This window comes from Python bivittatus, unplaced genomic scaffold, assembly GCF_059951505.1.
Source record: "Python bivittatus isolate LINGU-HERP-01145 unplaced genomic scaffold, Pbiv_v1 ctg000190_np1212, whole genome shotgun sequence".
Lineage (NCBI taxonomy): Eukaryota > Metazoa > Chordata > Lepidosauria > Squamata > Pythonidae > Python > Python bivittatus.
In genome coordinates, this window is record NW_028277042.1 from 2,927,575 (window position 1) to 2,954,154 (window position 26,580).

The window sequence follows — 26,580 nt, forward strand, 5'->3', positions numbered from 1 at the left end:
GCTGGGCTCCCAGATCCTGAACGCGGTGTAGTAAAAAGCAATCGCGAATCTAAAGATCCCGTGTTTCTACTTCTTCTATGGCGACTCCTTTTTAAATAGAACAGTTTTAAAAAATCGAATATTGGGTCACGAATTAATTTGGGCGAGTGGCTCTAACGTATTATAGCAACGCTATTATATATATCTTCCTGAAGGATTTATGTCTGATTCAGTGGAAGAGTTACAATGATGTTAGAGCTACATTTTACAAGCTTTATAAGAAGGAGTCCCTCCATTATGACAACAGGAAAGGTTCTCTTTTGTAGTTTAATTAGGGCGACTGGGGGGAAGAACATCCTTGATCGTCACGACAATCGCAAACTTTTGCTCTTTTCCACTGATGTTCTCAGACTGTGTTTCTGATGTCTAAACCCGAAATATGGCTCCTTGAAACTAAACTAGTCTAACCTTTCATATCTCTAGTAGCCCAGCCTCGGTTTTGGAGCGCTTGGGACTGGAAGCAAGAGACGCCGCCAATCGGGACGGAAGGCGGGGCTTAGCGAGACAAGTGGCGGGGGGCGCGTGCGCGGGGCCCTGTGCGTGGTGCGTCGTCGCCATGGTAACGGGGAAGCCGTTAGCCGGGAGCCGTTGGAGTCGGGCAGGGAAGCGGCCGTCGGAGGCGAAGGGCTGATCTCCGGTTGCCGCCGCGGGAGGAAGAATGGCCCGCTGAGGGGGCGGCCACGCCGGAGGAGAGAGTGAGGAGGCGGGGGGGTGCATGATTATCATTACTATTCATAAAATAATTAATTTAATTAATTTAACCATGTAGAATAATATATTATTAATAATAGTAGTATATACAACTTTTATTTTACATTTATACTGCTGCAACATAGCATTATTATTATTTATTGATATTCCCATTATCATCATCATCACTTATCATTACCATTATTAATTATATGATTAATAATGAATGTAAATATAAAATGAATTATTTAAATATATAAGAATAGTTATATTTATTTCATATTTATATTTATACTGATGCAGCATATTATTACTAATTAATTTTTGCATTATCCCTATTATCATTTAATATATATTTATAATATTTAAAATAATCAGTCTAACATTAATATGTATTTATACTTATATTTATTTTATATTTACACTGCTGCAGAATACTATTACATTATTCATTATTGCACTGATATCCCAATTCAGGGTGCCAGATACTGAGAGGGGGAGAGAGAAAGGAGCGGAGAAAACTGGCCTGAAGCACATGATAGAATAAGTAGTATATAAATCTTTGTTTACTTACTGTATTTATACTCAGCCTTTTCCCTGAAAGCTGAAGATGGCTCCTGGGGGGAGGAGGGGGCTCGTCTCATTTATCCCCACCAAAACAACCCTGCAAGGTAGGCTGAGCTGAGTAAGTGTAATGGTAAGATATGCTTTATTATTACCTTCCATTTCAATTCCTGCTATGCTGCCTTATTGTGGCAGAGGGATGTTCCTGGGAGGGGTGAGTGAAGGACAGTGGTAATGTACACCAAGAGGGTTAGGGATACTCCCAGCAGGGTTGCCCAAGAGGTGAAGGTCATCCCAGCTGCAGGCAGGCACCTATATTGGGCAGCAGTGATATAGGAAGTACTGGAAGTGGATGAACACTTTAGTGATAATGGCAAAAGCATCATTTCATGTGGCATGGGAGAAAGCAATAGAGAGCAACTCCCATCTTTTATCAAGAAAACTACGTGCATAGACAATATAAAGTGATTAATAATATATATTTATATCCTGCCTGTCAGCCCTACCAGGTAGACCAGACAGGAAACAAGACCAGATGGGCTAATTCTTTTTTATTGTAAGGCTACATTAACAGAATCTTGCACGTCTGAAAGTACAATTGTCCTGCCATCTCCTTTACTCCTGAGAAATTAGGGAGGGTCTCTTCTGAGCCTCTTGCCCTGCCCACTATCCAGCTGCAGGCTATGCTGTCTCTTATCTGACCTTTTGCCAGGCAGCGTTTCTGACCCAGTCTCCCAAGGTCATTCCCACATACCATTACACTGCCTTTCATTCATGAGCACAAGGGAGTGTGCATAGCACTCCCTTCTATTTTTTTTTTTTTTCCTCACAGCAACCCTGTGAGGTAGATAGTCTGAGGGAGTGTGATTGGCCCAAAGTCAGGTAGTTTCCATGGCTTAAGGTGGACTAGAACTTGGTCTCTCCACTATTACTCCAACACATCTTCCCCGTAACACCACACAGATATGTTCTGAAGGCTGCTTGCAATCCTGGAGGTTCAGGTTATCATCCTGGATTAGAGGTTTTGTGCTAGTCTTTATTCCAGCAGAACCCTAAATACAGACATCTTTATTCACAGTATTTACTGATGTTAAGCAAAATAGTTTTCAAGGTGGCTTACACTATCCATAGAGGAAAATATGGTGAAATGAACAGTAATTTAAAACTATGCTCTGAGGAGTTGAATATGTGATAGAATGATATAAAACCTATTATAGATGTCTGGTCTTCTATTCTAGGTGACAGAACTGAAAATGCACCCAACCAGTGAAGAATCTGGATTAGGAGAAGCTGTTGCAAGAGAAGGAAATGACCAAGAAATAAAAAGCTGTGAGCAGGAAGGTAGCACTTCCAGCAGTGGGGACAGCTTAATTAAAGCAGGTAGCCGGTGCCAAAAAGGGTAGATGTAGATGCCAGTTTTGAGCATGAAGTCGTATCGGCAAAGTATATTAACTAAAATGCAGTGATTGCAGTCCAAAGTCTTGCTCTGTAATTTTTCCTATTTTACTACAATTGGCTCCTAAAGCACCTGAGGTGCTATTAGAGGTACTAAAATAACTTTGGTGACACATGATAGGCTATAATTTAGTTTGCTTGTCTGTGGCTTACTGCGTGACACCAGTCAATGTTGATAAGCCACAGCTAAGCAAATTAGAAGGATATGTGAACTAAGTCATTGAGCAAGTATTGGAATGTGCCAGTTGCTGCTACAAAGCACGCTTCTCCAGGGTCACTGAATTCAAAACATGTTAAAGCAGTGAGGTGTGTGTTATTTAAGGACCATTCCCCAAAACCTCAAAACAAAACTATTTGTTTTTGTAAGAAATCCATGAAGCTGTGTAGCATATCAATGGTAAGCTGTAGTTTGTTTCAGCAACTCATGGTTTGCTAAATAAACCACTATTGGCTGGAATTATACCACATATTAGGCTAAAATCAAGTAAACCAAATTTATGACATTAGAACCAATTCATCCTCTCTCTTTCTGTCTCCCCACACACTTACAAGCACAAACGCTATATTTTAAAGAAGGAGGCTTTAGAAGAAATGTGCTTTGTCCTACAGTTTTGAAGTCGTGGAAGAAAGCTCTGATCTTCCTGTTCGCAGCCACATGTATTTGTTAGAAGCACATTTAGCACACACACCCAAAAACCCCTTAATCTTTGTTGCATTTTTAACCTACACAGCAACCTCAGTTCTATGGGTGATGTAAAAATATTCTGCTATGACCTTTAGTATGAACTGAGGTAGAAAGCATTCCGGGAAGAAGAATGAATGTCTGCAGCTATAATTCTTCCTTTGTTTTTGTTGTTACCTTGATTCATTTTGAGAGCTTTTTTTAAGACTGCTGCCAAGGTTCAAGGCTGTATTGCAGCTCATCCAAAATACTCACTTTATTTTATGCTATCACACATAGTATGGGTTCATGTATCTTGTGAATCCTGGATTTTGAACTACAGTCTACTGAACACATTCACATGCTCAATTTCCATGGTTAGATTTGTATAAAATTTCTAAGATCTAACCAGTTGACCATATTATAAATTAACAAAAGGCATCAGTCCATTCAGATACTGCCTGTTTCCCCCTCATTTGTTCTTTTCAGTTCCCTATTTTAATTCACCTCTATCAACAGAGAATTATCCTACAAAATTGTTTTGGGAATCATCACAAATGCATACAGTACATTTTTTACTGGATGCTGACAGTTAACCATAAATCAGCTTCCCTTGCTATTCCTTTTTCAAGCTGAAGCTAAGAATTATATTTATATTTAGGCCTTCTCCATGTAATTTTTGTTTGTTTAATAAATGCATAGGCCTGACTGAAGATCCAAATAATTCCTCATAGCGTTTCTAAGGGAACTGCATTTTTCTAACATTCAAACAGCAGAATTGTATTCTTGATTCTATTCCATTGGTGATTTCCTCCCTTGTGCAGGCAGAACATACAGTATATTATGGTTGTGAAACCTATTAGTGCAAGTGTCATAAGCACATGCAGAATAGCTTCTGTGAGAGATGGCACCGCTCCATCCCCACCCTGTATTGCAATGTGAATTGTGCATATTTTCATTTATTTCATCTTACAAATTCATTACCATGAACCACTCCCCTTACTTTCTTTCTCGGTCATAGAAACATGTATAAATAAATAGAAGTGAACAAAATATAACTAAGTGGGGTATAGTTTGTTCCCTTTTCCAGCCATTTCAGGGTCCTTTTTCATTCTTGTTTGCAGGTTCACTTTTTAAAAGTTCTTTGCAAGCCATGCTCTCACCAGCAAGAGTAGCCTCATAGGCAGCTAATGCAGACCTGCATTACTGCATGAGTTTTGATTCCTACAGAAATTGACCTACCTGATACGGTGCCGCATCAAAAACATTCTTCTGGGGTGGTCACCTATCTTATTGTGATGCTAGCATAATTCAGCACCTGTACTGTACTGACTCTGTCTCTCTAAATTTTAGAACAACAGCCTCAGCTGCCTGAAGGAGAGCAAGGGATAGAAAGGGATATTAGCTATGAGCATCAAAAGCTAAAAGCTGATGATACTGACTATAGCAATGGAGAACCAGGTAATTACCTGGACAAATTGCAACACTGTAGTTAAGTTTCTGCATTTTGAATTAAATCTTGCCGTCTTAAGATGCCATCAGCACCTGTGCTATCAAGATATGGATTCTGTCACTGTATTCTGTAAGAGTGGCCATGGAAGTGTTATAGTTAGCAACAAGAAAACACCAGATTCTTACCAAGATGTTCAAAGCTAAATGAGAAAATGAATACATAGCAAATAAGGAAAATTAGAGGATGAAATCATTTCTGTGTTTAACATTTCTGTTCTAGTACAAAGAGCCATACTCTTCTTGCTGAATGTGCTCCTGGTCTTCAACAGCAGTCTGTTATACTGAAATTTAACAAGAGGATAAGAATTGTTTTTCTGGGTCAGCTGATGTTTCCATTCAGTCTAGTATTTTGTTTTTAATAATGGCTAGCTTCTAATGGCTAGCATGATATAGTAGCCTGTCCGTTTTTGCTCCCACGACCTGACAAATATAGGCTGGGATCACACATATTAGACCATAATTTGTTAACCATGTTTTGTTGAATAAACCATTAATTGTCTTAGTTCACACAACACACTGTGAAATGAGGCACATCATGGCATAGTTTGATGTGTGTACACAATCACAGTCCATGATAATGCAAAAACTCAGATTGATTGGCATGAATGTACAGGTGGGAAGCATGCAGATTCTTTCCTACTCAATTTCTACATGTCAGGCTCCTACAAAAAACAGAAACTGCATTTATATAGCAAGAATAGGAGACAGCCTAGCACAATGTACATTCTTTTAAAAAATGATCATATGTTCATTTTACTTTTCCACCAAGAAATTCAGGATGATATACCAATTACATTGTCCTATATACTATATGTTTTACAATCATTTGCTTATGCGTTAGATTCTAGATTGAATTTTAATTTCCATTGTAAAAACATTGTCATGTTTAATGTTCAAGCACCACTGAAAAGAGACAACTCTGGGAATGATACAGGCCAACAGAATATGCAGAAAACAAATGGTAATTGTGTGTCAGTAACTGATTCATCCTCTGAACATTCAGAATTAAAACAATGTGGCATGAGGTAAGTTATTTTTTATAGGTTTTTTTTTTTTTTTAACAGAAAAAGCAAGATTACTATAACCAATTAGGAATGATTGAGAGGCCAAAGCAGGATCACAAATTTCCTCCCTCAATTATTTCCCTTGTTAGAATGAATCATGGTAAAGTGTTATGTCTATGCTGGCCCTGGGCATAGTTAAAGTAGTTTCTGATGCAAATTTCAAGCAAAATTTAAAACTAGGGTTTGAAGCTGGGCCATTGTCAAGTAGTGAATTTTAAATACTCCTTTCCACTGCTGACTGTAATAAAGTCATACTCTCTTCTGAATAATCCTAGGATTCACACTTCTTGTTAATATTTTAGAATGACCAAAAAGCTGCTGAGGGACCTCTGCAAACAACACAAGTTATATGTGACTCCAAGCTTGAATGACACCCTTTATCTCCATTACAAAGGTGAGAAGCCAAATGTTTTAAACTATAATGCACTTAGATAATTGGCCATTGGGAAAAAAATCTGTGAGCAAGTAGAAATGTTGAAATAATACACATGGATCCTGGACAATATTTTGCGTTTGTGTGCGCCTTTGAGTCAGTGTTGACTCCTGGTCACTACCCTGCAGTTTTCTTGGCAGCATTTTCAGAAGTGGTTTGCCATTGCCCACTTCTTCCTAGGACTGATAAAGAGGGACTGGCCCAAGGTCACCCAGCTGGCTTTGTCTTCTAGGGACTAGAATTCATCATCTCCCAAATTTCTAGCCTGGTGCCTTAACCATCCATTATATCGAACTGGCTTTCTTTTTGGGCAAAATATAGCATTATTTTAATGTTTCAGAAGGTAATATCTGAAAGTGTGCTAAATTAGGCTGCACCTCTTGCATCATTCTAGTACAGTGGTACCTCGGGTTACGAACGCCTCTGCTTACGAACTTTTCGGGTTGCGACCAGCTCCGGCCGCAAAAATTTACCTCGGTTTGCGAACTCCGCCTTCGGGTACGAACCGGATCCGCGGCCATTTTCTGCCGTGCCACGTGGTCCGCGGCCATTTTCCACCCGTGCCACGTGGTCCGCGGCCGTTTTTCCGCCCGTGCCACGTGGTCCGCGGCTGTTTTTCCGCCCTGCCACGCGGTCCGCGGCCGTTTTTCCGCCCTGCCACGTGGTCCGCGGCCGTTTTTCTGCCCTTGAAGCGTGGTCCGCGGACGCCGGAACGGATTAACGGTAATTACATTGAACCTTATGGGAAAATTTGCTTCGGGTTGCAAACAAATCGGGTTGCGACCAGAGTCACGGAACGGATTAAATTCGTAACCCGAGGTACCACTGTATATCTAGCCTTCCCATATGGTGCAGAATATAATTCAAACCTGATAACCACAACAGGTTGAAAAAAGATGGAGGAAAAGAGCAGGCCATATACTACTTTCTGTAAAGGTATGTGAGAAAGACCTTGAGGAGTAGGGCGAAGAGATGCTGCCTAGGGAACAGTCAGATAACAGGGGGAATAGCCTGCAGCTGCATAATGGGTAATGGGAGGAGAAAGGCTCAGAAGGGACCCTCCCTGGTTTCTTGGGTTGTAAAGGAGATGGCAGGAGATTTGTACTTTCAGACTTCTAAGATTCTGATAATGTAGCCTTACAATAAAGTAGAAGTAGCGCATCTGGTCGTGTTTCCTGCCTGGTCTACCTGGTAAGGCTGACTCTTTCAGTCACAGTCAGCATTCCTTAACTATCAGTTGCTGCAGAGTAGTGTTGCCAAGGTTGAGTCCCCAGCCAGCAAAGTGGTACACAAGTGAGATCTTTAACTAAAGAGTACTTAAAAGCTACACATTCCACAGGGAATATGGATCTCAAAAATGATAACCACATCTTTAAGCCAGAGCAACACATCATACCTGGAAGTGAAGGGGAGAGGAAGAAAGGAAATTTCCTTGTCAGCATTGCCTTGTAGTAACCCTGCATCTCCTCCAATACCTGCTGTGTTATGAAGACTTTTCCTAAGCCTAACATGGTGGCATTTGAGAGGTAATAATTTTTCAGGACAAGCTGAAGGGTTTCTGATCAAATGAGGGCTGCATTGCAACTCACCCATCCTAACATGTGAGCCATTCATCCATTCTGTTCACAAAGAGCATCTTTTAACATTTTCTCTGCATTTTTTTTTCCTTTAGGATTTGATCGTTTGGAGAACTTGGAAGAATATACGGGCTTAAAGTGCCTATGGCTGGAATGCAATGGCCTGACAAAGATTGAGAATCTGACTGCACAGACAGACCTACGTTGCCTTTATCTGCAACTCAATTTGATTCATAGAATTGAGAACCTTGAACCTTTGCAAAAACTGGATTCTCTCAACCTCAGCAACAATTATGTGAAGACCATTGAAAATCTCTGTAAGAATCTCTGCTCCTGGGGAAATAAGACTTGTTATTTGAATATTGTACCATTTTGCATTGTGATTGTCAGACATATGTAGATAGGGAGGCCTACGTGCTAAAATACAGAGCAAAACATCCATAATAGTTTCTGATACCCTTTGTAAAGGCAAGCACTTAATATCAAGGAAAACAATGGTTGGAAACAAATGTTCTGTTTTCTCAGCATGTAATCTAAATTCCCCTTTCTCAAACTTAGACTCATTAGCTGAGTCCCACATCACAGTAATGGTTTATTTAACTTTGCTTTTTGAAAATAACCACAATTGGCTGGCTTTCTATAGCATATTAAGCCATAAACTATGTCTTGCTAACCCCAGTTTCTATATTCACTCAATAAACTAAGCTAAAGACTAACTAGATTAAGGCTCAGGGTGTTGTGTTACTTGCATTATTGTCACTAGGCATAGGCAGTATTGTAGGGGAGATGGGCGGGAGAGAAATCCAATAAATAAATAAATAAAATTATGCATGTACTTAATTAACAGTGTAGAAAAATGTATCTGGGAGTAACTACATTTGCAAAAGATAAGCTTATATAAAATGTCCAAATGAAATATTCACAAATATTCATTTTACTGAGAGTGCTGAATGAATTAACTGGCTGTATGGTTTTGGTTAGGAGTTAAGATTTGAGGTCACTAAAGAGGCATTCGAATAACATCTGACCTACTCGGTATTAAGGTTTATTTTGGGTATTTTAAATAACATCTCCACACTATTTTCTACTTCCTCCGTCAGATAAGAGGATAGAACTTCAATCGTATAATATTTGGGACACTGGGGACTATATTTCATTTGGACATTTTATGCGTGCTTATCTTTTGCATGAGTATTTACTCCCAAATAAATTTGCCAACAGTGCTTAATTTGTTCTACGTAGCTAATAAGGAGTTAACCTGATTCTTATTTTGTTTTTACAATACTCAACAGGTTTTATTAACTTTGGTTTTGTTTTTCATTTAAGTAACACACACAACTAATTTCAGGTTTGAGATTGAACAACATAAACTGGAGATTATTCACTTTTTGTATAGATCAGAAGCAGACAATAGGTGCTATTTGGGGAGATTTGAAAATCATGCTTAATTATGATTGATTGAATAACTCATAATTGCTTAGGTTCACGCAAGATCCTATGGCTGTGCAAAGTGCAAAGTATCTCTTTGCTGTCATCTGGTGATCATCCAGATTTTTGCAGCCCAATTACAGTAGCCCTATTAACAGTGAACGTTGCTAGAGTCAAGTAAATGAGCCAAAGTCCCACAATCATTACTTTGAGCTTTAAAAAAAAAAAAGATACTGTGGAGTCCTTGGTGTTCTCTGAGCTTGGTTGTTTGCTTGCAGATAACAAGGATAAGCTTGTTATCCTTGCTCTAATGTAAATTAATTTGGAAAGCACAAAATCTTTAGGATTGCTAGGTATCATAAGAATTGCAAGGCAATGTTACTAAGAGCAATTAAAGCCCAGCCACGGTTATCATTTCTGACAATTTACCAAGGATATTTATCTAGGGGCATTTTTATCTAACTATTATTATTTTTCAACAGCTTGTCTGAAAGTTCTTCACACTCTGCAAATTGCTCACAATATGTTACAAACGGTGGAAGACGTACAGCACTTACAGGAATGCCCAAGTATTAGTGTACTTGATCTCTCTCACAATAAGCTAGATGATCCCCATATTTTAGACATCCTGGAAACCATGCCTGATTTGGTAAGCAAATATATAGCCCTGGAGTGATGTCATCTGAGTCACCAACATTCAGCAATTGGATGAGCCTGTTCCAGCTTGTTATTATACAGGAGAAGGGCTTCTGCTATTGCCAGCAGTTCAGAGGGTTAGACAAGACTGAAGTTAGAAGGGAATACAGAACACTCTGATATAGTTGAGGACCGCCATTCTGAATTGCACTTGGCAGGGAGCACATCCTATTCCAGTGACATTCCTTTCTTCTATATTGATATTTAGTCCTACAGGAGACACTGAAGCATTGCTCCTTAACAGCAACACAGAGGTGTTCTTTGTCTCCAACATCTGCTAGCCAAGTAGTGTACCCTGCTTATAGAGCATACAAGGATAGAACTGAGCTGAAAGGGCACCCTGGGAGGGGGGTGCAATAAGGGACATTATAACACAAATACCATGATGTACTGTAAGTATATAAGGTTTTGTGGCATCATATCTTTGCATGTATGTTGTTGTTGGGGCTTGCTGCAGACACCACTGTGAAAGGATGAACTTCCTTTTGACAGTGGAGGTACTTAAAAGGACATGAATAATGTTCTGTTAGAACAGTGTCTTTCAAACTTGGTAACTTTAAGATGTGTGGACTTCAACTCCCAGAATTTTGGGAGTTGAAGTCCACACATCTTAAAGTTGCCAAGTTTGAAAAACACTGTGTTGGAAGATGGAAATTATTCCCAATCATCAAGGAATCCAGACTGACACAAATCTCATTCAGTAATTCCCTCCCTTCTCTACCAGTTCACACTAAAAGATGGGCATTGTCTGTGTTCAGGGAGGTTATACCCCCATCTGACCTAGTGCAGGCCATAAGCAAGATTCCTAATTACGTTTAAGGAGGAAAAAAGTCCAGGTAAGGTATATCTGAACAGCAGTAGTAACAGGAGGGTCAGGGAGAGTATTAAGTTCCTATACTTGAAGTTTGTTTTTACAACAAAATGTTTCAAGTGAGAAAATGCTCAAGACAGAGACAATGTATTTTCCCTCCACCTCACTCCTCTGCAAGGTAACAGCCTCCTTTCCCAAGCATGCTCATCTTGCTAAGTAGCATTCAAGACAGTGACATCCATTTGCTGGTTTAAAATAGTAATTTGTTAGCTCCCCAAATGCTTTAAATACAAGCTCACATGTAATAAATCTCCCACGCTAACATACTGTCTTATTTTCGGTTGCTGGATTTAACATCTCTATAAATGATGGTTTTCAAAGAATGAGAAATCAAATCTTGCCCCAGGAAGAATAGTCTGGACAATGGCCTAAAATGGATATTGGGAATTACAGATCCCATACAATAAGGGATTGAGAGTGAAGACTGCAGGCATAATGTGGCTAGGAAATGCATTAAATACATAAAAATAAGTAACTGAAAGTTAGTTTCTCAGAATGTGTTCAAAAGGGTTTCCTAAAACTGCTTATTTTCTTTTGCAGCGTGTGTTGAACCTAATGGGAAATGAAGTAATTAAGAAAATAGCTAACTATAGGAGGACACTTACTATCCGATTAAAACAACTGACATATTTGGATGACAGACCAGTTTTTCCAAAGGAGAGGTAAAATAAGCAAGGGGGAAGAGTTTTTCTTGGCCAAACTGGTAAAAGATTCATAATCACTCCAGTTCTACCTACATGTACATTTTGCATTTGGATAACAAATGAATTTTTAGAAAACTCAATGTGTGCAAAATTCAATGCACCAAACCCCTGGAGCTAAACCGATAGGGCTAATTGATACAAAACAGTCTCCAGGCAGTCTCTCCACTCTGGTGTACCTGGAGACATATTTTGCCTCCATAGAGGTAGTGTACCATCAGATCTCACTGCACCAGTGGCGTTGGCCCACCCAGAAGCCTGGGGGTGGTTATTACAACCCAAGCAAGACGGTTACTCCAGTGGCAGCCCAGCCTCTCTTCTGCACCACGTAGGAGCTTTCTATAGAAATGGCTGAAACGCACTTCTAGGAACCTGATGGAAACCTTCCTTCTTCCCATCAGAGCCTGCGCAGAAGCCTGGGCTTCAGGGGGGCGTGAAGCTGAAAAAAAGGAAAAGGAAATGTGGGAATCGAAAGAAAGGAAGAAGATACAAGATAGTATTGATGCTCTCACCGCAGTCCGAAAAAGAGCTAAAGAGAAGAAGAAGCAGGAGGAAATGGAAGAAAGGGGTGGCGGCTCAGCTGACGAACCAGGTTTGTGATTTAGAATATAAGCATCTAGGCCACATTTCATAACATTCAGGTTGCTGCCCCAATTTTCTCTTCTACAAATTAGCCCAAAATAGTACCACTAAAACTCATAAGATATAGAAATACTCTCACTTAAATATATTTGTTGCTAGTTTTAATTGACTTGGTTTGCATATTTGGAGCAGCAAATTCTTATTTAATACACCTCTTTGCTTAGTTTAAAGAAGCCTTAAACGATCCTTCTGTTTACTATTTTTTTATTAAGCAGTGTTGTTCAACAAATGCAAGAATTAATTTCATTTGCAGGCAAATATTTCTTTTTAATCCGTTATTGGATCATTCTAGAGAAAATACCATCTTCAAGCAATGACACCGTGGCAGAAAATGGAGTGGAGACGTTAGGTGTTTTGGAATCACTGGAGACAAAGCAGAAGATTGAGAAATTTGTGATAGAGACTATGGATGCCCAAGAAGAAGCTATAGCTGCAGCCGCAATCTTGGGTGATCAGTTGGGTAGATCAGAGAATAATCCATATCAACAGGAAGCACAAAAACTGGTGGCTTCAGGCTTTACACCTATTGAAGAAGGTAAGGCATCTGCAAATAAGAAAGCAATTGTGATGCTAAAGACTATCCAGAGTTTGCTTGAAGGGAGGACGACATTACCTGCCCTCAGCAAACACAGACTCCCAATTCCACGCCTGCCTGAAAAACCTAAGAATAGGAGTACCGGCCAATCTAAATCCAGTCTGTTGCAATGTCACATATACTCACTCATGGCCATTATTCCATCATCTTTTTTAAAAAGCAGGGAAATTCACATATTTTCATATCATTTATATTTTGTGCATAATCTATTAATATCAACATTTTAAATTATCAGAGTTTTATATGCTGTAAGTTAAGCCAGGAAGCATAAAATTTGAAATAGCCCAATAGGTAGCGTGAATCAGGAAGTACAAACTAGGTCAGTTCACTTACAAATGTGGAACAGATGGCTTTCTTCAATATTCCTATTGAGAGGCAATTCAGGAGAATAAAAGAAAGAAACTCTGAGGAGTAGATTAATTCCTCCTGTTGCCTTAGGACAAGGGATCACACTGTATAACCTGCCTTGGCACCACTAGAGGACAGCATTGTGAAACTATCCTCCCAGTTGTTCTGTGCCTACTTATCCAGAGTAAACTTTGTCACTCCAGCAACTTTTATCAGACTTTGCTCTACCTTTCTGTTACTCTCAACTTTTCTTGCAAACTTTCTATATTCTCAAAGAACAGTTCCGCATTCCTGTTATTTGTAAAAGTAGATCTAGATTGGGTTTAAAGTGGAACAGGTTGGAGGATCTTCTACTGAAGAAAAATAGGCCTGCCTTTATAACTGCCTGGAGCAGAGCCTGGATCCCTGTTTGTTTGTCATACTGAATCACAAGTTAGATTACTTCTCTTTAGCCTATGTAGTTTACGGTTGTGGTGGGCATCCAGAAAATTGGGTCCACTGAGCAGTATATCATACAAATACAGCCAACCTAACCATATATAAACTATTCTGAGTTCTCTGAAGGAAAAGGAGAGCAACATATATTATCCTTTCCAGCCCTCAGTTTTACAGGAGAGCTACTTTTGAGAAGGGAGAAAATAGATCAAGACAGATCCCATATCAAAATAATGTGCGGATAAAAGTTACTTAACTCAATAGCAAATAGGTACACTAACTTACGGTCACCAAATGAGCCAAGCCCTCTGCACTAAGGATCACAAATGAACATTAAGGATTACAAAATCCAACTGTACCTATGTTATTTCCATGATTAACTGTATCCTTTATCTAATGAAGAAAGAAAAGCTTGTACATCAAAGCACTGGGTATGACTGTCACATAGAACACTTTGATGGCAATCTCTAATTCAGTCCAACAATCCTCTGTGCTCACAGGGCTCTTAGGAGTCCAGGGGTTCTCACGCATTTCAGTGGAAGCAACTGCCCCACAAGTCCATCCTTGTGTGTCTCGAGCAGTGTTGTCCAAACTTGGCCACTTTAAGATGAGTGGACTTCAACTCCCAGAATTCCCCCCCCCATGGCTGGCTGGGGAATTCTGGGAGTTGAAGTCCACTCATCTTAAAGTGGAAACGTTTGGACAACACTGGTCTAGAGCGATTGCAGTGCTTTGGAACTCCTGCATTGCTTTGGTTTGGAGTGCCAAGCAGGTTCCCAAAGCAGAGGAATGACTGTTCCACCAAGTTCCCATGGTCTGACAAATCAGTGGAACAGAAGAATTGTATGCCCTGGACAGATAAGAGGCCAAGATGTGGTAATTCAGCAGATCCTCCATAAAGTTCAAGAACAGATCTTTTTGCCATTAGGGCATCCTACATTTGTTTTTAAATCTTCAAGACTAACAATAATGTCACTAGCAGTAGTACATATTGAGCTTCAGTCCTTTTTTTGCTTTTGGGGAGTTTGAGAGTTTAAGTGCAATTTAACTTTGAATTCAGTTTGCACAACTGAATTGTGACATTTTGCTGTCAGATTTCAGCAACGGGATCTGAGTGTGTGTTTCCAGAAAACTAAACCTTGGGGGAGAGGGCTAAGGCATGTGGCTGATGCCTTCTCCCCTGATAATAATTGAATCCAGATTCACTAAAGAGTTTTGTCTCTTTCTTTAGAAACAGTCTATAGGATCTCTACAGAAGGGCCACTGTGTACTGAATGCACTAACTTGGCAGATATTGAACACATTATGTTGGATGTGCCAGAAAAACTTTTCCTTGATGTAAGTATTAACTGCAGGATAGGAAAAGATGGGGTGAAGTGACCAAGATGAAAAAATGGGCTGTGTGACATTTCCCTCCCCTCCCTACCACATTATTTTTAAAAACCATTTTCTTCAATAAATGTCAAGATATTTTTCAGGAACTTCCTGATTTGGAAGATGTAGATACCAGTGAATATTCATTGAGGGAGGACATCTTCATCAAAAAGGTAATTTCTTTTCCTCTAGGATTTCTAAAAAATGTTTTCTCTGTTTGTACTAGGAATGCAACGTTTGTGGAAGATGCTACAGCCCCCAGCAATCTCAATTAGAATGGCCAGTGGTGACCGGTTGTGGTTGAACAGGATCTAGACTATACAGTGGGGCAAAAAAGTATTTAGCCACCAATTGTGCAAGTTCTCCCACTTAAAAAGATGAGAGAGGCCTGTAATTTTCATCATAGGTATACCTCAACTATGAGAGACAAAATGGGGGGGAAAATCCAGAAAATCACATTGTCTGATTTTTAAAGAATTTATTTGCAAATCATGGTGGAAAATAAGTATTTGGTCACCTACAAACAAGCAAGATGTCTGGCTCTCACAGACCTGTAACTACTTCTTTAAGAGGCTCCTCTGTCCTCCATTTGTTACCTGTAATAATGGTACCTGTTTGACCTTGTTATCAGTATAAAAGACACCTGTCCACAACCTCAAACAGTCATACTCCAAACTCCACTATGGCCAAGACCAAAGAGCTGTTGAAGGACACCAGAAACAAAATTGTAGACCTGCACCAGGCTGGGAAGACTGAATCTGCAATAGGCAAGCAGCTTGGTGTGAAGAAATCAACTGTGGGAGCAATAATTAGAAAATGGAAGACATACAAGACCACTGATAATCTCCCTCGATCTGGGGCTCCACGCAAGATCTCACCCTGTGGGGTCAAAATGATCACAAGAACGGTGAGCAAAAATCCCAGAACCACACGGGGGGACCTAGTGAATGACCTGCAGAGAGCTGGGACCAAAGTAACAAAGGCTACCATCAGTAACACACTACGCCGCCGGGAACTCAAATCCTGCAGTGCCAGACATGTCCCCCTGCTTAAGCCAGTACATCTCTGGGCCCGTCTGAAGTTTGCTAGAGAGCATTTGGATGATCCAGAAGAGGATTGGGAGAATGTCATATGGTCAGATGAAACCAAAGTAGAACGTTTTGGTCTAAACTCAACTTGTCGTGTTTGGAGGAGAGAGAATGCTGAGTTGCATCCAAAGGATACCATACCTACTGTGAAGCATGGGGGTGGAAACATCATGCTTTGGGGCTGTTTTTCTGCAAAGGGACCAGGATGACTGATCCGTGTAAAGGAAAGAATGAATGGGGCCATGTATCGTGAGATTTTGAGTGAACACCTCCTTCTGTCAGCAAGGGCATTGAAGATGAAACGTGGCTGGGTCTTTCAGCATGACAATGATCCCAAACACACCGCCTGGGCAACGAAGGAGTGGCTTCGTAAGAAGCATTTCAAGGTCCTGGAGTGGGCTAGCCAGTCTCCCGATCTCAACCCCATGGAAAACCTTTGGAGGGAGTTGAAAGTCCGTGTTGCCCAGCGACAGCCCCAAAACATCACTGCTCTAGAGGAGATCTGCATGGAGGAATGGGCCAAAATACCAGCAACAGTGTGTGAAAACCTTGTGAAGACTTACAGAAAACGTTTGACCTCTGTCATTGCCAACAAAGGATATATAACAAAGTATTGAGATGAACTTTTGATATTGACCAAATACTTATTTTCCACCATGATTTGCAAATAAATTCTTTAAAAATCAGACAATGTGATTTTCTGGATTTTTTCCCCCATTTTGTCTCTCATAGTTGAGGTATACCTATGATGAAAATTACAGGCCTCTCTCATCTTTTTAAGTGGGAGAACTTGCACAATTGGTGGCTGACTAAATACTTTTTTTGCCCCACTGTATTTCCCATCTCTAGTTTAGATAGTGAACTTGGGTGGGTTTTTAACAGAACTGGGAATTATTTTCTTTTTTTTTTTGGTTAGGCCAGGATCCTCTTGACACAATGGGCCAGAGTAAAGTTGCATGCATTCTACACAAACTTTCCAGTCTTTCTCACCCATCCCTATGTTTTGCCATACACATGTATTTGGATACTCACAGCCTGAGAAATGCCATTTTAGCTAACAGCCCATAACAAGCTGCTTGTATACAGAAAATACAATCATTCCAAATAATAGTGTTTTCCAGGTAATACCTGAAAGCTTAGTTGCATGCACATACAAGATCCAGCTTAGAATAGACTCCAGATTCCTCCAGTCCTTTTCTTAAAACCATATCCATTGGCTGAATGAAAATCATGACATGCACATATTACATTAGATATATATAATCAGTGTTATATGTATTCAAAGCTAATTCAAATATGCCAATAAAACAGTGATTTTTTTCTGATTGTACCAACTTCAGAATGCAAAAACAGAGAAAATCACTGTTTTCCAAATATAGAATAATGTGGAAAAACATCTTAAAAAGCATATTCAGAAAGCTATTTTGAAATTACATGTCTGGATGAGAACACAGAACACTTTCACAGAATAGGCTTCAATATCGGTATCATTAACAATACTGCCACAGCCTTTCCCAAATAGAGCTGTAATTCTAAGGTGGCAAGTTGTTGTTGTTCAGTCGTTAAATTGTGCCCAACTCTTCGTGACACCATGAACCATATCGCACCAGGCCTTCCTGTCCTTCACTGCCTCCCTGAGTTGGCTCAGTTGTAAGGCACAGTAATTAAGTTGATACAAAATAGAAATTGCAAATGTGCTCCTTCTGAGCTAAAAGAATGGAATCCTTTGGCACCTAAATATAATACCAAGTGTACTGAAGTATACACTTTCATACAAGCCCACTTTGCCAGATGGATGAAAGACACATGGTGAGCTATAAGGAAAAGTTATAGAATTAATGTAATTTACAAACCATAAGCACTCATATTAACATGAGTAATAATAGCCATTTAAAATAACAGGTCTGGTCAAGAAACTGACATCTTTGTATAGGGAACTAATTCACATATGTAGTGCATCGACAAACCTTTTCCGTTCAAGCCACAGGAGACAGAATGTTCAACATTCTGTAGGCGAGTTAAATTCTTGATTTATTTTGGAAAACAAAATGGTTTAATACCAATACCAATACTTTAATGGCCAAGTATAAAACATACACAAGGAATTTATCTTCGGTGATAACAGCAAAATCAACGGTGCGTTTGGATAAGAGCAAAAAAAAGATCACATGGTATTCAGCAAAGCAATGGCACGAGGGAAAAAACTATTCTGATGTCTGGATGTTTTAACATAAGGAGCTCTATGGCGCCGTCCTGAAGGAAGAAGTTGGAACAGATTGTACCCAGGATGAGAAGAGTCTGCAGATATCCTCTCTGCCCTCCTTTTGACCCTCACAGTATATAGTTCTTCTACAGAAGGCAGATGGATTGCAATGATCCTTTCTGCAGACTTAACTATTCGTTGGAGTCTGAGTCTGTCCTGTTTGGTTGCAGAACCAAACCAGACAGTTATAGAGGAGCAGATAACAGACTCAATGATTCCCCTATAAAACTGCACCAAGAGCTCCTGGGATAATTTAAACTTCCTAAGTTGCCGCAGGAAAAACATCCTTTGCTGTGCCTTTTTAATAATGGCTGTAATGTTGGAGGGCGGAGCTGGCGTCGCGGCGATACGGCGGGCGATCCTGGGCTCCCAGGATGGCAGCCGATATCTCCTCTCCCGGACGGTCCCGATGGACCTAAGCCGTCCCGTAGAGATGGCGAACGCAAAGGGCGCGTCCCGCGGATCTCAGGGACGCCGCAAGTCCCAGATCGATCCGGGGAGAAGCTCTTGAAGCCGGCGGAGGAGAGGCAGCCAAAAATGGCTGCGAAAGCCGGGACAGCTCCAAAGGAAGATGGAAGAGAAGGGTGTCAACTGGGTGAGATGGACTTTTACTATTCAACTATTCTTAGAGAACACCTTAAGTAACTTAAAGAGATTTTTAAAAGTGAAGAAAAGTGGATTAAGCGGCGAGATTGAACCCTATTAAAAAAAAGAAGGGGGAGAAAATTTTTCTTTTCAACTTTCCCTTTTTAGTGGAATTGACAAGATGTTTTTCTTTTAAAAAAATATATTTTTAACTGGATTGGCTTTCTCTTTTTAATACTCAATAACTCTTTATTTTAAGCCTTTTTTTTTACTAAGATTTCTTTATTGTTATAAGAAATTTATATCTTTTTGACTTTGAAATGGGGAAAGTGGAGTTAAGAGAAAGTAAATGAAAGAAAGTTGCACTGCCATTTAGAGGCGCGACTTAGTGCTTTTTTTTTCATTGTGACGCACGCTCAAAGACCCTGTGCTTTCTAAAAAGATAGTGGGATGTGCATGTTTATACAGGTGCCATCCGTAACTATAAACAAGAAAGTGGAGTTGAAAGCGACTTTGAAAACATTAAGATGGAAAGTTTGAGCCAGTCACAAGAGCCTTGATTAGTGGCAGTAGCTCTTTTTTCTGCTAGAAGCTCTGCTTTGCTCTCTATTCCCCCCCCCAGATGGATTTTTTTTTAAAGAGGCTTAGCCTTTTCCTTCTTTTCCTTTTCTTTTTATTTTTCCTTCTTTTTTTTTTCTCTCCTTTTGCTTCTTTTTTCTCTTATTTTTGGCAAGAACAAAGATAAAGAATCCTTTGACTCAATGAAGGTTTATCAAGATAATAGACTATACGAGAAACACAATGCAGAAAAAGATCTTTAAACTATTGAGGATGACTATAAAAAATTGGAAGAAGAGCTGCAGAAATTCTCAAAAAAAAAAAAAAGAAAAAGAAAAAAGATATTAAAGCTAAAATGGACTTAATTAAACATAAAACGGGATCATTGGAAAAGGAAGAAATAGTACAAGAAATCAGAAACATTAAACGGAATTATTGTGAGGCCTATAAACTGAGAATTAAAAGGGTTAATCAACTGATAAATGAAGAGAGACAGATTTGTTCTTGGCACTGAGGGTGAGAAAAAGATTATACAAGATTATAATGGAAAATCGTACTAAGAGAATGTACAAAAAGAAGAAGTAAAACAATATTGAAAGAAACTATTGCAGATGTTTAAAGAGAAAATCAGGGGAATATAACAATGATGGAACTGACAGAAGCTTCCAAAAACAGAATGTTCAAAAGGACACTTATTATTGCTTTCTCTTATCCAATAATATAGAAAAAAGGAATGAACAGCCAGATATTTTGGGATATTGAATGAAAAGGGTGAACTCAAAATTATGCAAGCGCTGGAATAAAGTATAAATTTGAGATATATAGTTAAAAATTGTATAACATGTAGTGAAATCTGGTTAGAACTGTAACTTGGTTAGAATTGTAATTGATATTGTAACTGATATTGGTTAGAATTGTAACTCTTAAGAATTGGAAAAATTAAAAAGTACTTATGCAGGAGGAAGTTATTCAAAATTATGGAATGTGCAGAGATGAGTTAAATTGAGATTTGAAATTAGAGTAAGAAGATAAGCAATTTTATATGACACGGGATTTGTTTTTATTAATGATTAGATGAGAAAATATAGTAATGTAATAGATTAGGAAATTTTATAATAGAAATTTGATATTAATTATTATATATATACACATATAATAGATAGATGGAGATGTATTACTAATCCTATTGAAAGTTAAAATTTTTTGTAATATATGATTTTATAGATTAGCTATGAATGATTAACAATTGTTAATTGATAAGTATACAAGTATATTTTGAATAGATGATATGAGAATTTAAGATTATGAAAGGGGCACCAACGAGTTTAACTGGTTGACACACGGTATAAAATGGAAGATGCTTTTTTATGCCTTTTTATGTTTTTGTTTGTTTATGTTTGTCTTGTGTTTGTTGTAAAAATAAAAAAAACATTATTAAAAAAAAAAAATAATGGCTGTAATGTTATACGTCCATTTCAGGTCTTGGGAAAGTATAGAGCCCAGGAACCTGAAGGACTCTACCACTGATACTAGACTGTTAAGTATAGTAAGGGGAGGAATAGGAGAAGGATTCTTCCTAAAGTCCACAATCATCTCCACGGTCTTAAGTGTATTCAGTTTTAGGTTATTACTACCACATCACAAGACCAGCTGTTGGTGGTGATGTGATGATGTGAGTCTAGAGCATCAGGATTCTCTTGGTAGAAAGAAACCCATTTTTATGCTATTTGTTTTATCTTTATAGCAAATACGTCCTCCAAAAATTGAAGTGATCTCTGAAACAAGCAATGACAGAAGCTGCATTGAAGGAAATGCAATCACTTCTGACAATTTAGTAACATCAGAAGTCTTAAACTCCATATTTTCAAAGGATTCTAAGGTACCTGAAGTTGGTGCAAAAGAAACTATTAGGCCGGTTGTCAAAAATCTTCTAGCACCACAAGAGGAAACCTTGGAAATCAAAGAATATCAAGCAAAACCTCTAGGACCTTTAATTGAAGACATCACTCCAGAATCTTCAGAGCCATCACAACATGAAGATGGACTAATTCCAGATGGTACAGAAAATGGAGAGTGTCAGGATGGATCACCTTGCCTAGGTAAATTTACATATACAAAACAAAGACCTGAGTCCATAAACATCTGATTGTAATGTTGGAACAAATCCACTTAGTAACTTTACTTCTTCTCAGAATTGCTCACTGAAATAGGTCTAGCTTGTAATTCTAGCATATGTGCACCTAAAACATAACTACAGGTGAAACTCGAAAAATTAGAATATCGTGCAAATGTTCATTTATGTCAGTAAGGCAACTCAAAAGGTGAAACCAATATATGAGATAGACGCATTACATGCAAAGTGAGATATGTCAAGCCTTACTTTGGTATAATTGTGATGATTATGGCGTACACCTTATGAAAACCCCAAATTCACAATCACAGAAAATTAGAATAGTGTGAAAAGGTTCAATATTCTAGGCTCAAAGTGTCCCACTCTAATCAGCTAATGAATCTATAACACCTGCAAAGGGTTCCTGAGCCTTTAAATGGTCTCTCAGGCTGGTTCAGTAGGAACCACAAGCATGGGAAAGACTGCTGACCTGACAGTTGTGCAGAAAACCATCATTGACACCCTCCGTAAGGAGGGAAAGCCCCAAAAGGTAATTGCAAAAGAAGTTGGATGTTCCCAAAGTGCTGTATCAAAGCACATCAATAGAAGGTTATGTGGAAGGGAAAAGTGTGGTAGAAAAAGATGCACAAGCAGCAGGGATGACCGCAGCCTGGAGAGGATTGTCAGGAAAAGGCCATTCAGAAGTGTTGGGGACTTTCACAAGGAGTGGACTGAGGCTGGAGTTAGTGCATCAAGAGCCACCACACACAGACGGATCCTGGACACGGGCCTCAAATGTCGTATTCCTCTTGTCAAGCTGCTCCTGAACAACAAACAACATCAGAAGCGTCTTACCTGGGCTACAGAAAAAAAGAACTGGTCTGTTGCCCAGTGGTCCAAAGTCCTCTTTTCTGAGAGCAACTTTTGCATCTCATTTGGGAACCAAGGACTCAGAGTCTGGAGGAAGAATGGAGAGGCACACAATGCACGATGCTTGAAGTCCAGTGTGAAGTTTTCACAGTCTGTGTTGATTTGGGAAGCCATGTCATCTGCTGGTGTTGGTCCACTGTGCTTCATTAAGTCCAGGATCAATGCAGCCGTCTACCAGGAGATTTTGGAGCACTTCATGCTTCCTTCCGCAGACGAGCTTTATGGGGATGCTGACTTCATTTTCCAGCAGGACTTGGCACCTGCCCACACTGCCAAAAGTACCAAAACCTGGTTCAGTGACCATGGGATTACTGTGCTTGATTGGCCAGCAAACTCGCCTAACCTGAACCCCACAGAGAATCTATGGGGCGTTGCCAAGAGAAAGATGAGGGACATGAGACCGAACAATGCAGCGGAGCTGAAGGCCGCTATTGAAGCATCCTGGTCTTCCATAACACCTCAGCAGTGCCACAGGCTGATAGCATCCATGCCACACCACATTGTGGCAATCATTGCTGCAAAAGGGGCCCAAACCAAGTACTGAGTACATATGCGTGCTTATACTTTGCAGAGGTCCGATATTGTTCTATTTCCAATCCTTGTGTTATTGATGTCATATAATATTCTAATTTTCTGAGATTGTGAATTTGGGGTTTTCATAAGCTGTACGCCATAATCATCACAATTATACCAAAGTAAGGCTTGACATATCTCGCTTTGCATGTAATGCGTCTATCTCATATATTGGTTTCACCTTTTGAGTTGCCTTACTGACATAAATGAACATTTGCATGATATTCTAATTTTTCGAGTTTCACCTGTATATTTCATTAGAAGTAAAACTTGATTGCTCCAATTATGCTTTCATTGCTTGAGTTCATATGGCAGGCTAAACCCAGTTTGGTTTAAATCATTTACTGAACAAGACACAATGACTATGTAAGCTGTTTGGGGAACACAAAGGTATGACACAAATAATGATAATAAGCAGCACTAAGCCACAAATAAGGGCTTACAAGAACAAGTAAGGGAAACTAAAACCAACCAATTATGACTCAGTGCAGTGTGTAATCTAGCCACTATGTCAGTGTGTTTAGGACCTGATTGTATAAGCTTGTCTACATGGGACCATATACATCCATTATGTGTGAGTTTTTGGTTTAAGAACCAGTTCACATTTGGAAAGACTCATACAATATTTTCTCACAAAGCAAAACAGTGCAATAACAATACATAGGATTTGTAAAGTCTACATCAGCCAGCAAAATAAGTGCAGAAAGAGACAGTCTTCAAAAGTAAAAATCCAGGTCCTGGTCATTTTTGAATAGAAAATGGAATAAACTAGCGTTTATACCTTTTAATTTATTTAAATATATATATATATATATATATATATATTTATAAATATATATATATATATATATGACACTTCAATCATAGACTGTAAGTGGCTTACAACTAGTACAAAAACATCCATAGCAAAATAACAACCAATAAGTATCAAATGAATAGGTCAGCTTTTTAATATCCAAAAAAGTAAGAAGTTAGCACAACCCTTTCATAAAAAGTCACCATGTAACACTCTAGAGGCTTGGAATTAATAACAACACTCATTCCCCAAAGCTGTGCAGAAAAGCAGCATTTTAATGGCCATTCTGAGAAGGCCTCAAGAATGGAGACTCACATCCTGCTTGTTCATATCATCTAGGCCAATACAAGGAGTAAAGAGTCTGAAAGGTACCCAGGACCTTGCACCTGGAAACAAACTAGTAACCACTGTAGCTCCCGCAATAAAGATATAATATAGCTATATCATTCTCACTCTTTAGCGGGCAGGCAGCTGCATTTTATACCAGCTGTAGTTCCAAGTCTTCAAAGGCAGCCTCATGTAGAGTGAGTTGCAATAGTTCAGCTGCAAGGTGACAAGGGAATGAATGTTGCCAGCAGTTCCCATTTCAGGATGGGATAATATATTGGTTTTATCCAAGTTTTTCAGAAATCAGCAGTGAACGCCAGAGTCTCTGCATTACTTGACTCATCCATTGTGCTTAACCATGTTTTGTTGAATGAACCCCAGTGCATGCAACAAAGTGAAGCTATAAGTCAAGACTAAGCCATATCAAGTGCTTGCAAACCACAGTGGCTGGGTTCACACAGCATCTTAAGACAAAATGAAACCACATTAGGATTAGAGCAATGCATAAACTCACTCTATAAAGAAGTAAACCCGATTAGGAGTTAGAGATTCTGAAGTTTGGCTGAGATGAGAACCAAGATGATGGGAAACTAGAGGGGAGTGCATACTCTGGCTTACCAAATGACCTGTGTATTTTGTCTTCTCTGCTGGGGGACCATTCAAGAAATGGGGTTGCTTGTTTAATGAGATTCTGAATCATCTCAACTTCCCCTTTGGTGTTACTTCTAGAAATACTGAAGTTACTTCTAGCCTAATAACTGAACAGGCTCTCCCCCTTTGAGAAGTGTTTGGAAAGGCATAGCTCCACCTGCCAGTGCCAAGAAAACTATGGTTTTGCCTCCTAACAGATGCAGAGCAGCAAGTATTAGAAGCAAGTGAAGATGCTGAGCACGCATTGGACTAAGGAGCGAAGAAGACATAGAGCAGGACACATCCTGATGGTTTCACCTGCCCAATCCGTCTCCCCAAGGCTCTCCTTTTTGGCCACATCCACGTGAGCCAATCCTGGCAAAGAAAGTGGCAGGCAGCTCCTCCTGCCACTTGATTGCAAACCTGGTTGTGGGATGGTGTGGACGGGCAGGGATTGAAGGCATCCGGAGCTGGCATATGACACGTAACTGGGAAGCCTCTGTGGCGGCTCAGCAGCATTTAAAGTATGAATTCGTTTTTAACTTTTGTAGTTATGTTAGCACAATGCAACTAAAGTGCTGGATCCAAAGAGAAGTATACGTAAGTCTCAAGCATTTCATTTTATTTTGTTCCACTAAAATCCAGTGTGCTTCAATTTCATTGCACTGTGCCTTCTGGCAGCAGCAAGTTATTAAATTGCCATTGCATATTTCTCCTTGCATTTATTTCTAGATGTAATTCAGCTTAAGTAAAGGTTTTTGTTCTCAGCCGTGTTGCAGTTCATTCCTTACTTTGCTTGTTGTGTGGCATATTCAGTGCAAAGATTAGAATATGCACCCTTCCTTGCCTTGTATTTTTCAGGGGTAGTATGAGAATTACTGTGGCCCTTCAGTTGCAGATACCCCACTAAGTCCAAGTCGAAAGACTTTCACAAACAGGAAGCAGAGATTTGCTCCAGCCTGCTAAGAGCTATCAGGCACAGCCTTGCAAACCAAGTGTTTTCCTCCCTGCCTGAATTCTATCCTCTGTAATTTGCAGAGCTGAATGTTAGGACTCTACTCAGCCTGTCCAACACTCACCTGTACACCTACTTAATGTTGGAGCTTCCTGATTGCCTATAACATCCGCTGCATGTCATTCATTCTCTAGTGCCATCATCCTATAGATGGGGAGTGGGCTCTGTTGAGGCTTGTGCTGGCCATATTACATGGAAACAGGGCTCAGCAGACACTCAGACACCCATTGCCTTTAAACCATAATTTTACAGTTGTTTGCACCTTTGCATATTCAAAAGTTTAGAAGACTGCTTAGCACTACTATCAACTAGATATTAGAAATTAAATGCAAAGTACTATCTAGATATAATAGCTACAATTCTGATTTCAAACATTTGTGGGGAAAATAAAGGCCACCTTGGGGGAAACAAATAGAATTCTTATTTCCTGGATTTTCCCTACCTCCAAAGTAATTTTCATTCCAACACATTTGTTGGTGTGAAGAATTGGTTGGTTGTCATTTGCTAAGCTGATTCTGCGACCAAACATTTAGTAAAAACAGAACATATATGCTACTTTAAGATAATAGAACAACTCAATTAGGATCAGGCCCATGTAAGAAATGTCCTTTCCTACTTTG

General features: G+C 39.4%; 1 protein-coding gene across 5 annotated transcripts; it reads left to right on the forward strand.

The window, feature by feature from the left end:
- The first annotated feature begins 351 nt into the window (after positions 1 to 351).
- On the forward strand, positions 352 to 25,797 carry DNAAF1 (dynein axonemal assembly factor 1). Of its 5 annotated transcripts, none has more exons than XM_088135900.1 (14): positions 352 to 734; positions 2,532 to 2,634; positions 4,763 to 4,870; positions 5,820 to 5,946; positions 6,288 to 6,379; positions 8,091 to 8,312; positions 9,906 to 10,072; positions 11,531 to 11,652; positions 12,093 to 12,283; positions 12,626 to 12,868; positions 14,943 to 15,049; positions 15,190 to 15,258; positions 21,324 to 21,678; positions 25,164 to 25,797. In XM_088135900.1, exons 2-14 carry the CDS (start codon positions 2,547 to 2,549, stop codon positions 25,217 to 25,219), a joined length of 1,947 nt encoding a protein of 648 aa, XP_087992026.1. In that variant the 5' UTR covers positions 352 to 734; positions 2,532 to 2,546; the 3' UTR covers positions 25,220 to 25,797. The 5 variants fall into 5 exon arrangements, with proteins under 5 accessions (XP_087992026.1, XP_087992025.1, XP_087992027.1 ...); XM_088135899.1 differs by having other exon boundaries at positions 353 to 734; positions 2,532 to 2,673; XM_088135901.1 differs by lacking the exon at positions 4,763 to 4,870 and having other exon boundaries at positions 353 to 734; positions 2,532 to 2,673; positions 25,164 to 25,796.
- The last annotated feature ends 783 nt before the right edge of the window (positions 25,798 to 26,580 follow it).

What these genes read in the sequence shown, in the direction of transcription:
- DNAAF1 (XM_088135898.1), top strand. Translation starts at nt 5,573, where the DNA reads ATGTCAGGCTCCTACAAAAAACAGAAACTGCATTTATATAGCAAGAAT. An exon ending in CGGCTCAGCTGACGAACCAG is followed by an intron (nt 12,284 to 12,625) that starts GTTTGTGATTTA and finishes GGATCATTCTAG; the next exon opens with AGAAAATACCATCTTCAAGC. An exon ending in GGATGGATCACCTTGCCTAG is followed by an intron (nt 21,679 to 25,163) that starts GTAAATTTACAT and finishes GCCTCCTAACAG; the next exon opens with ATGCAGAGCAGCAAGTATTA.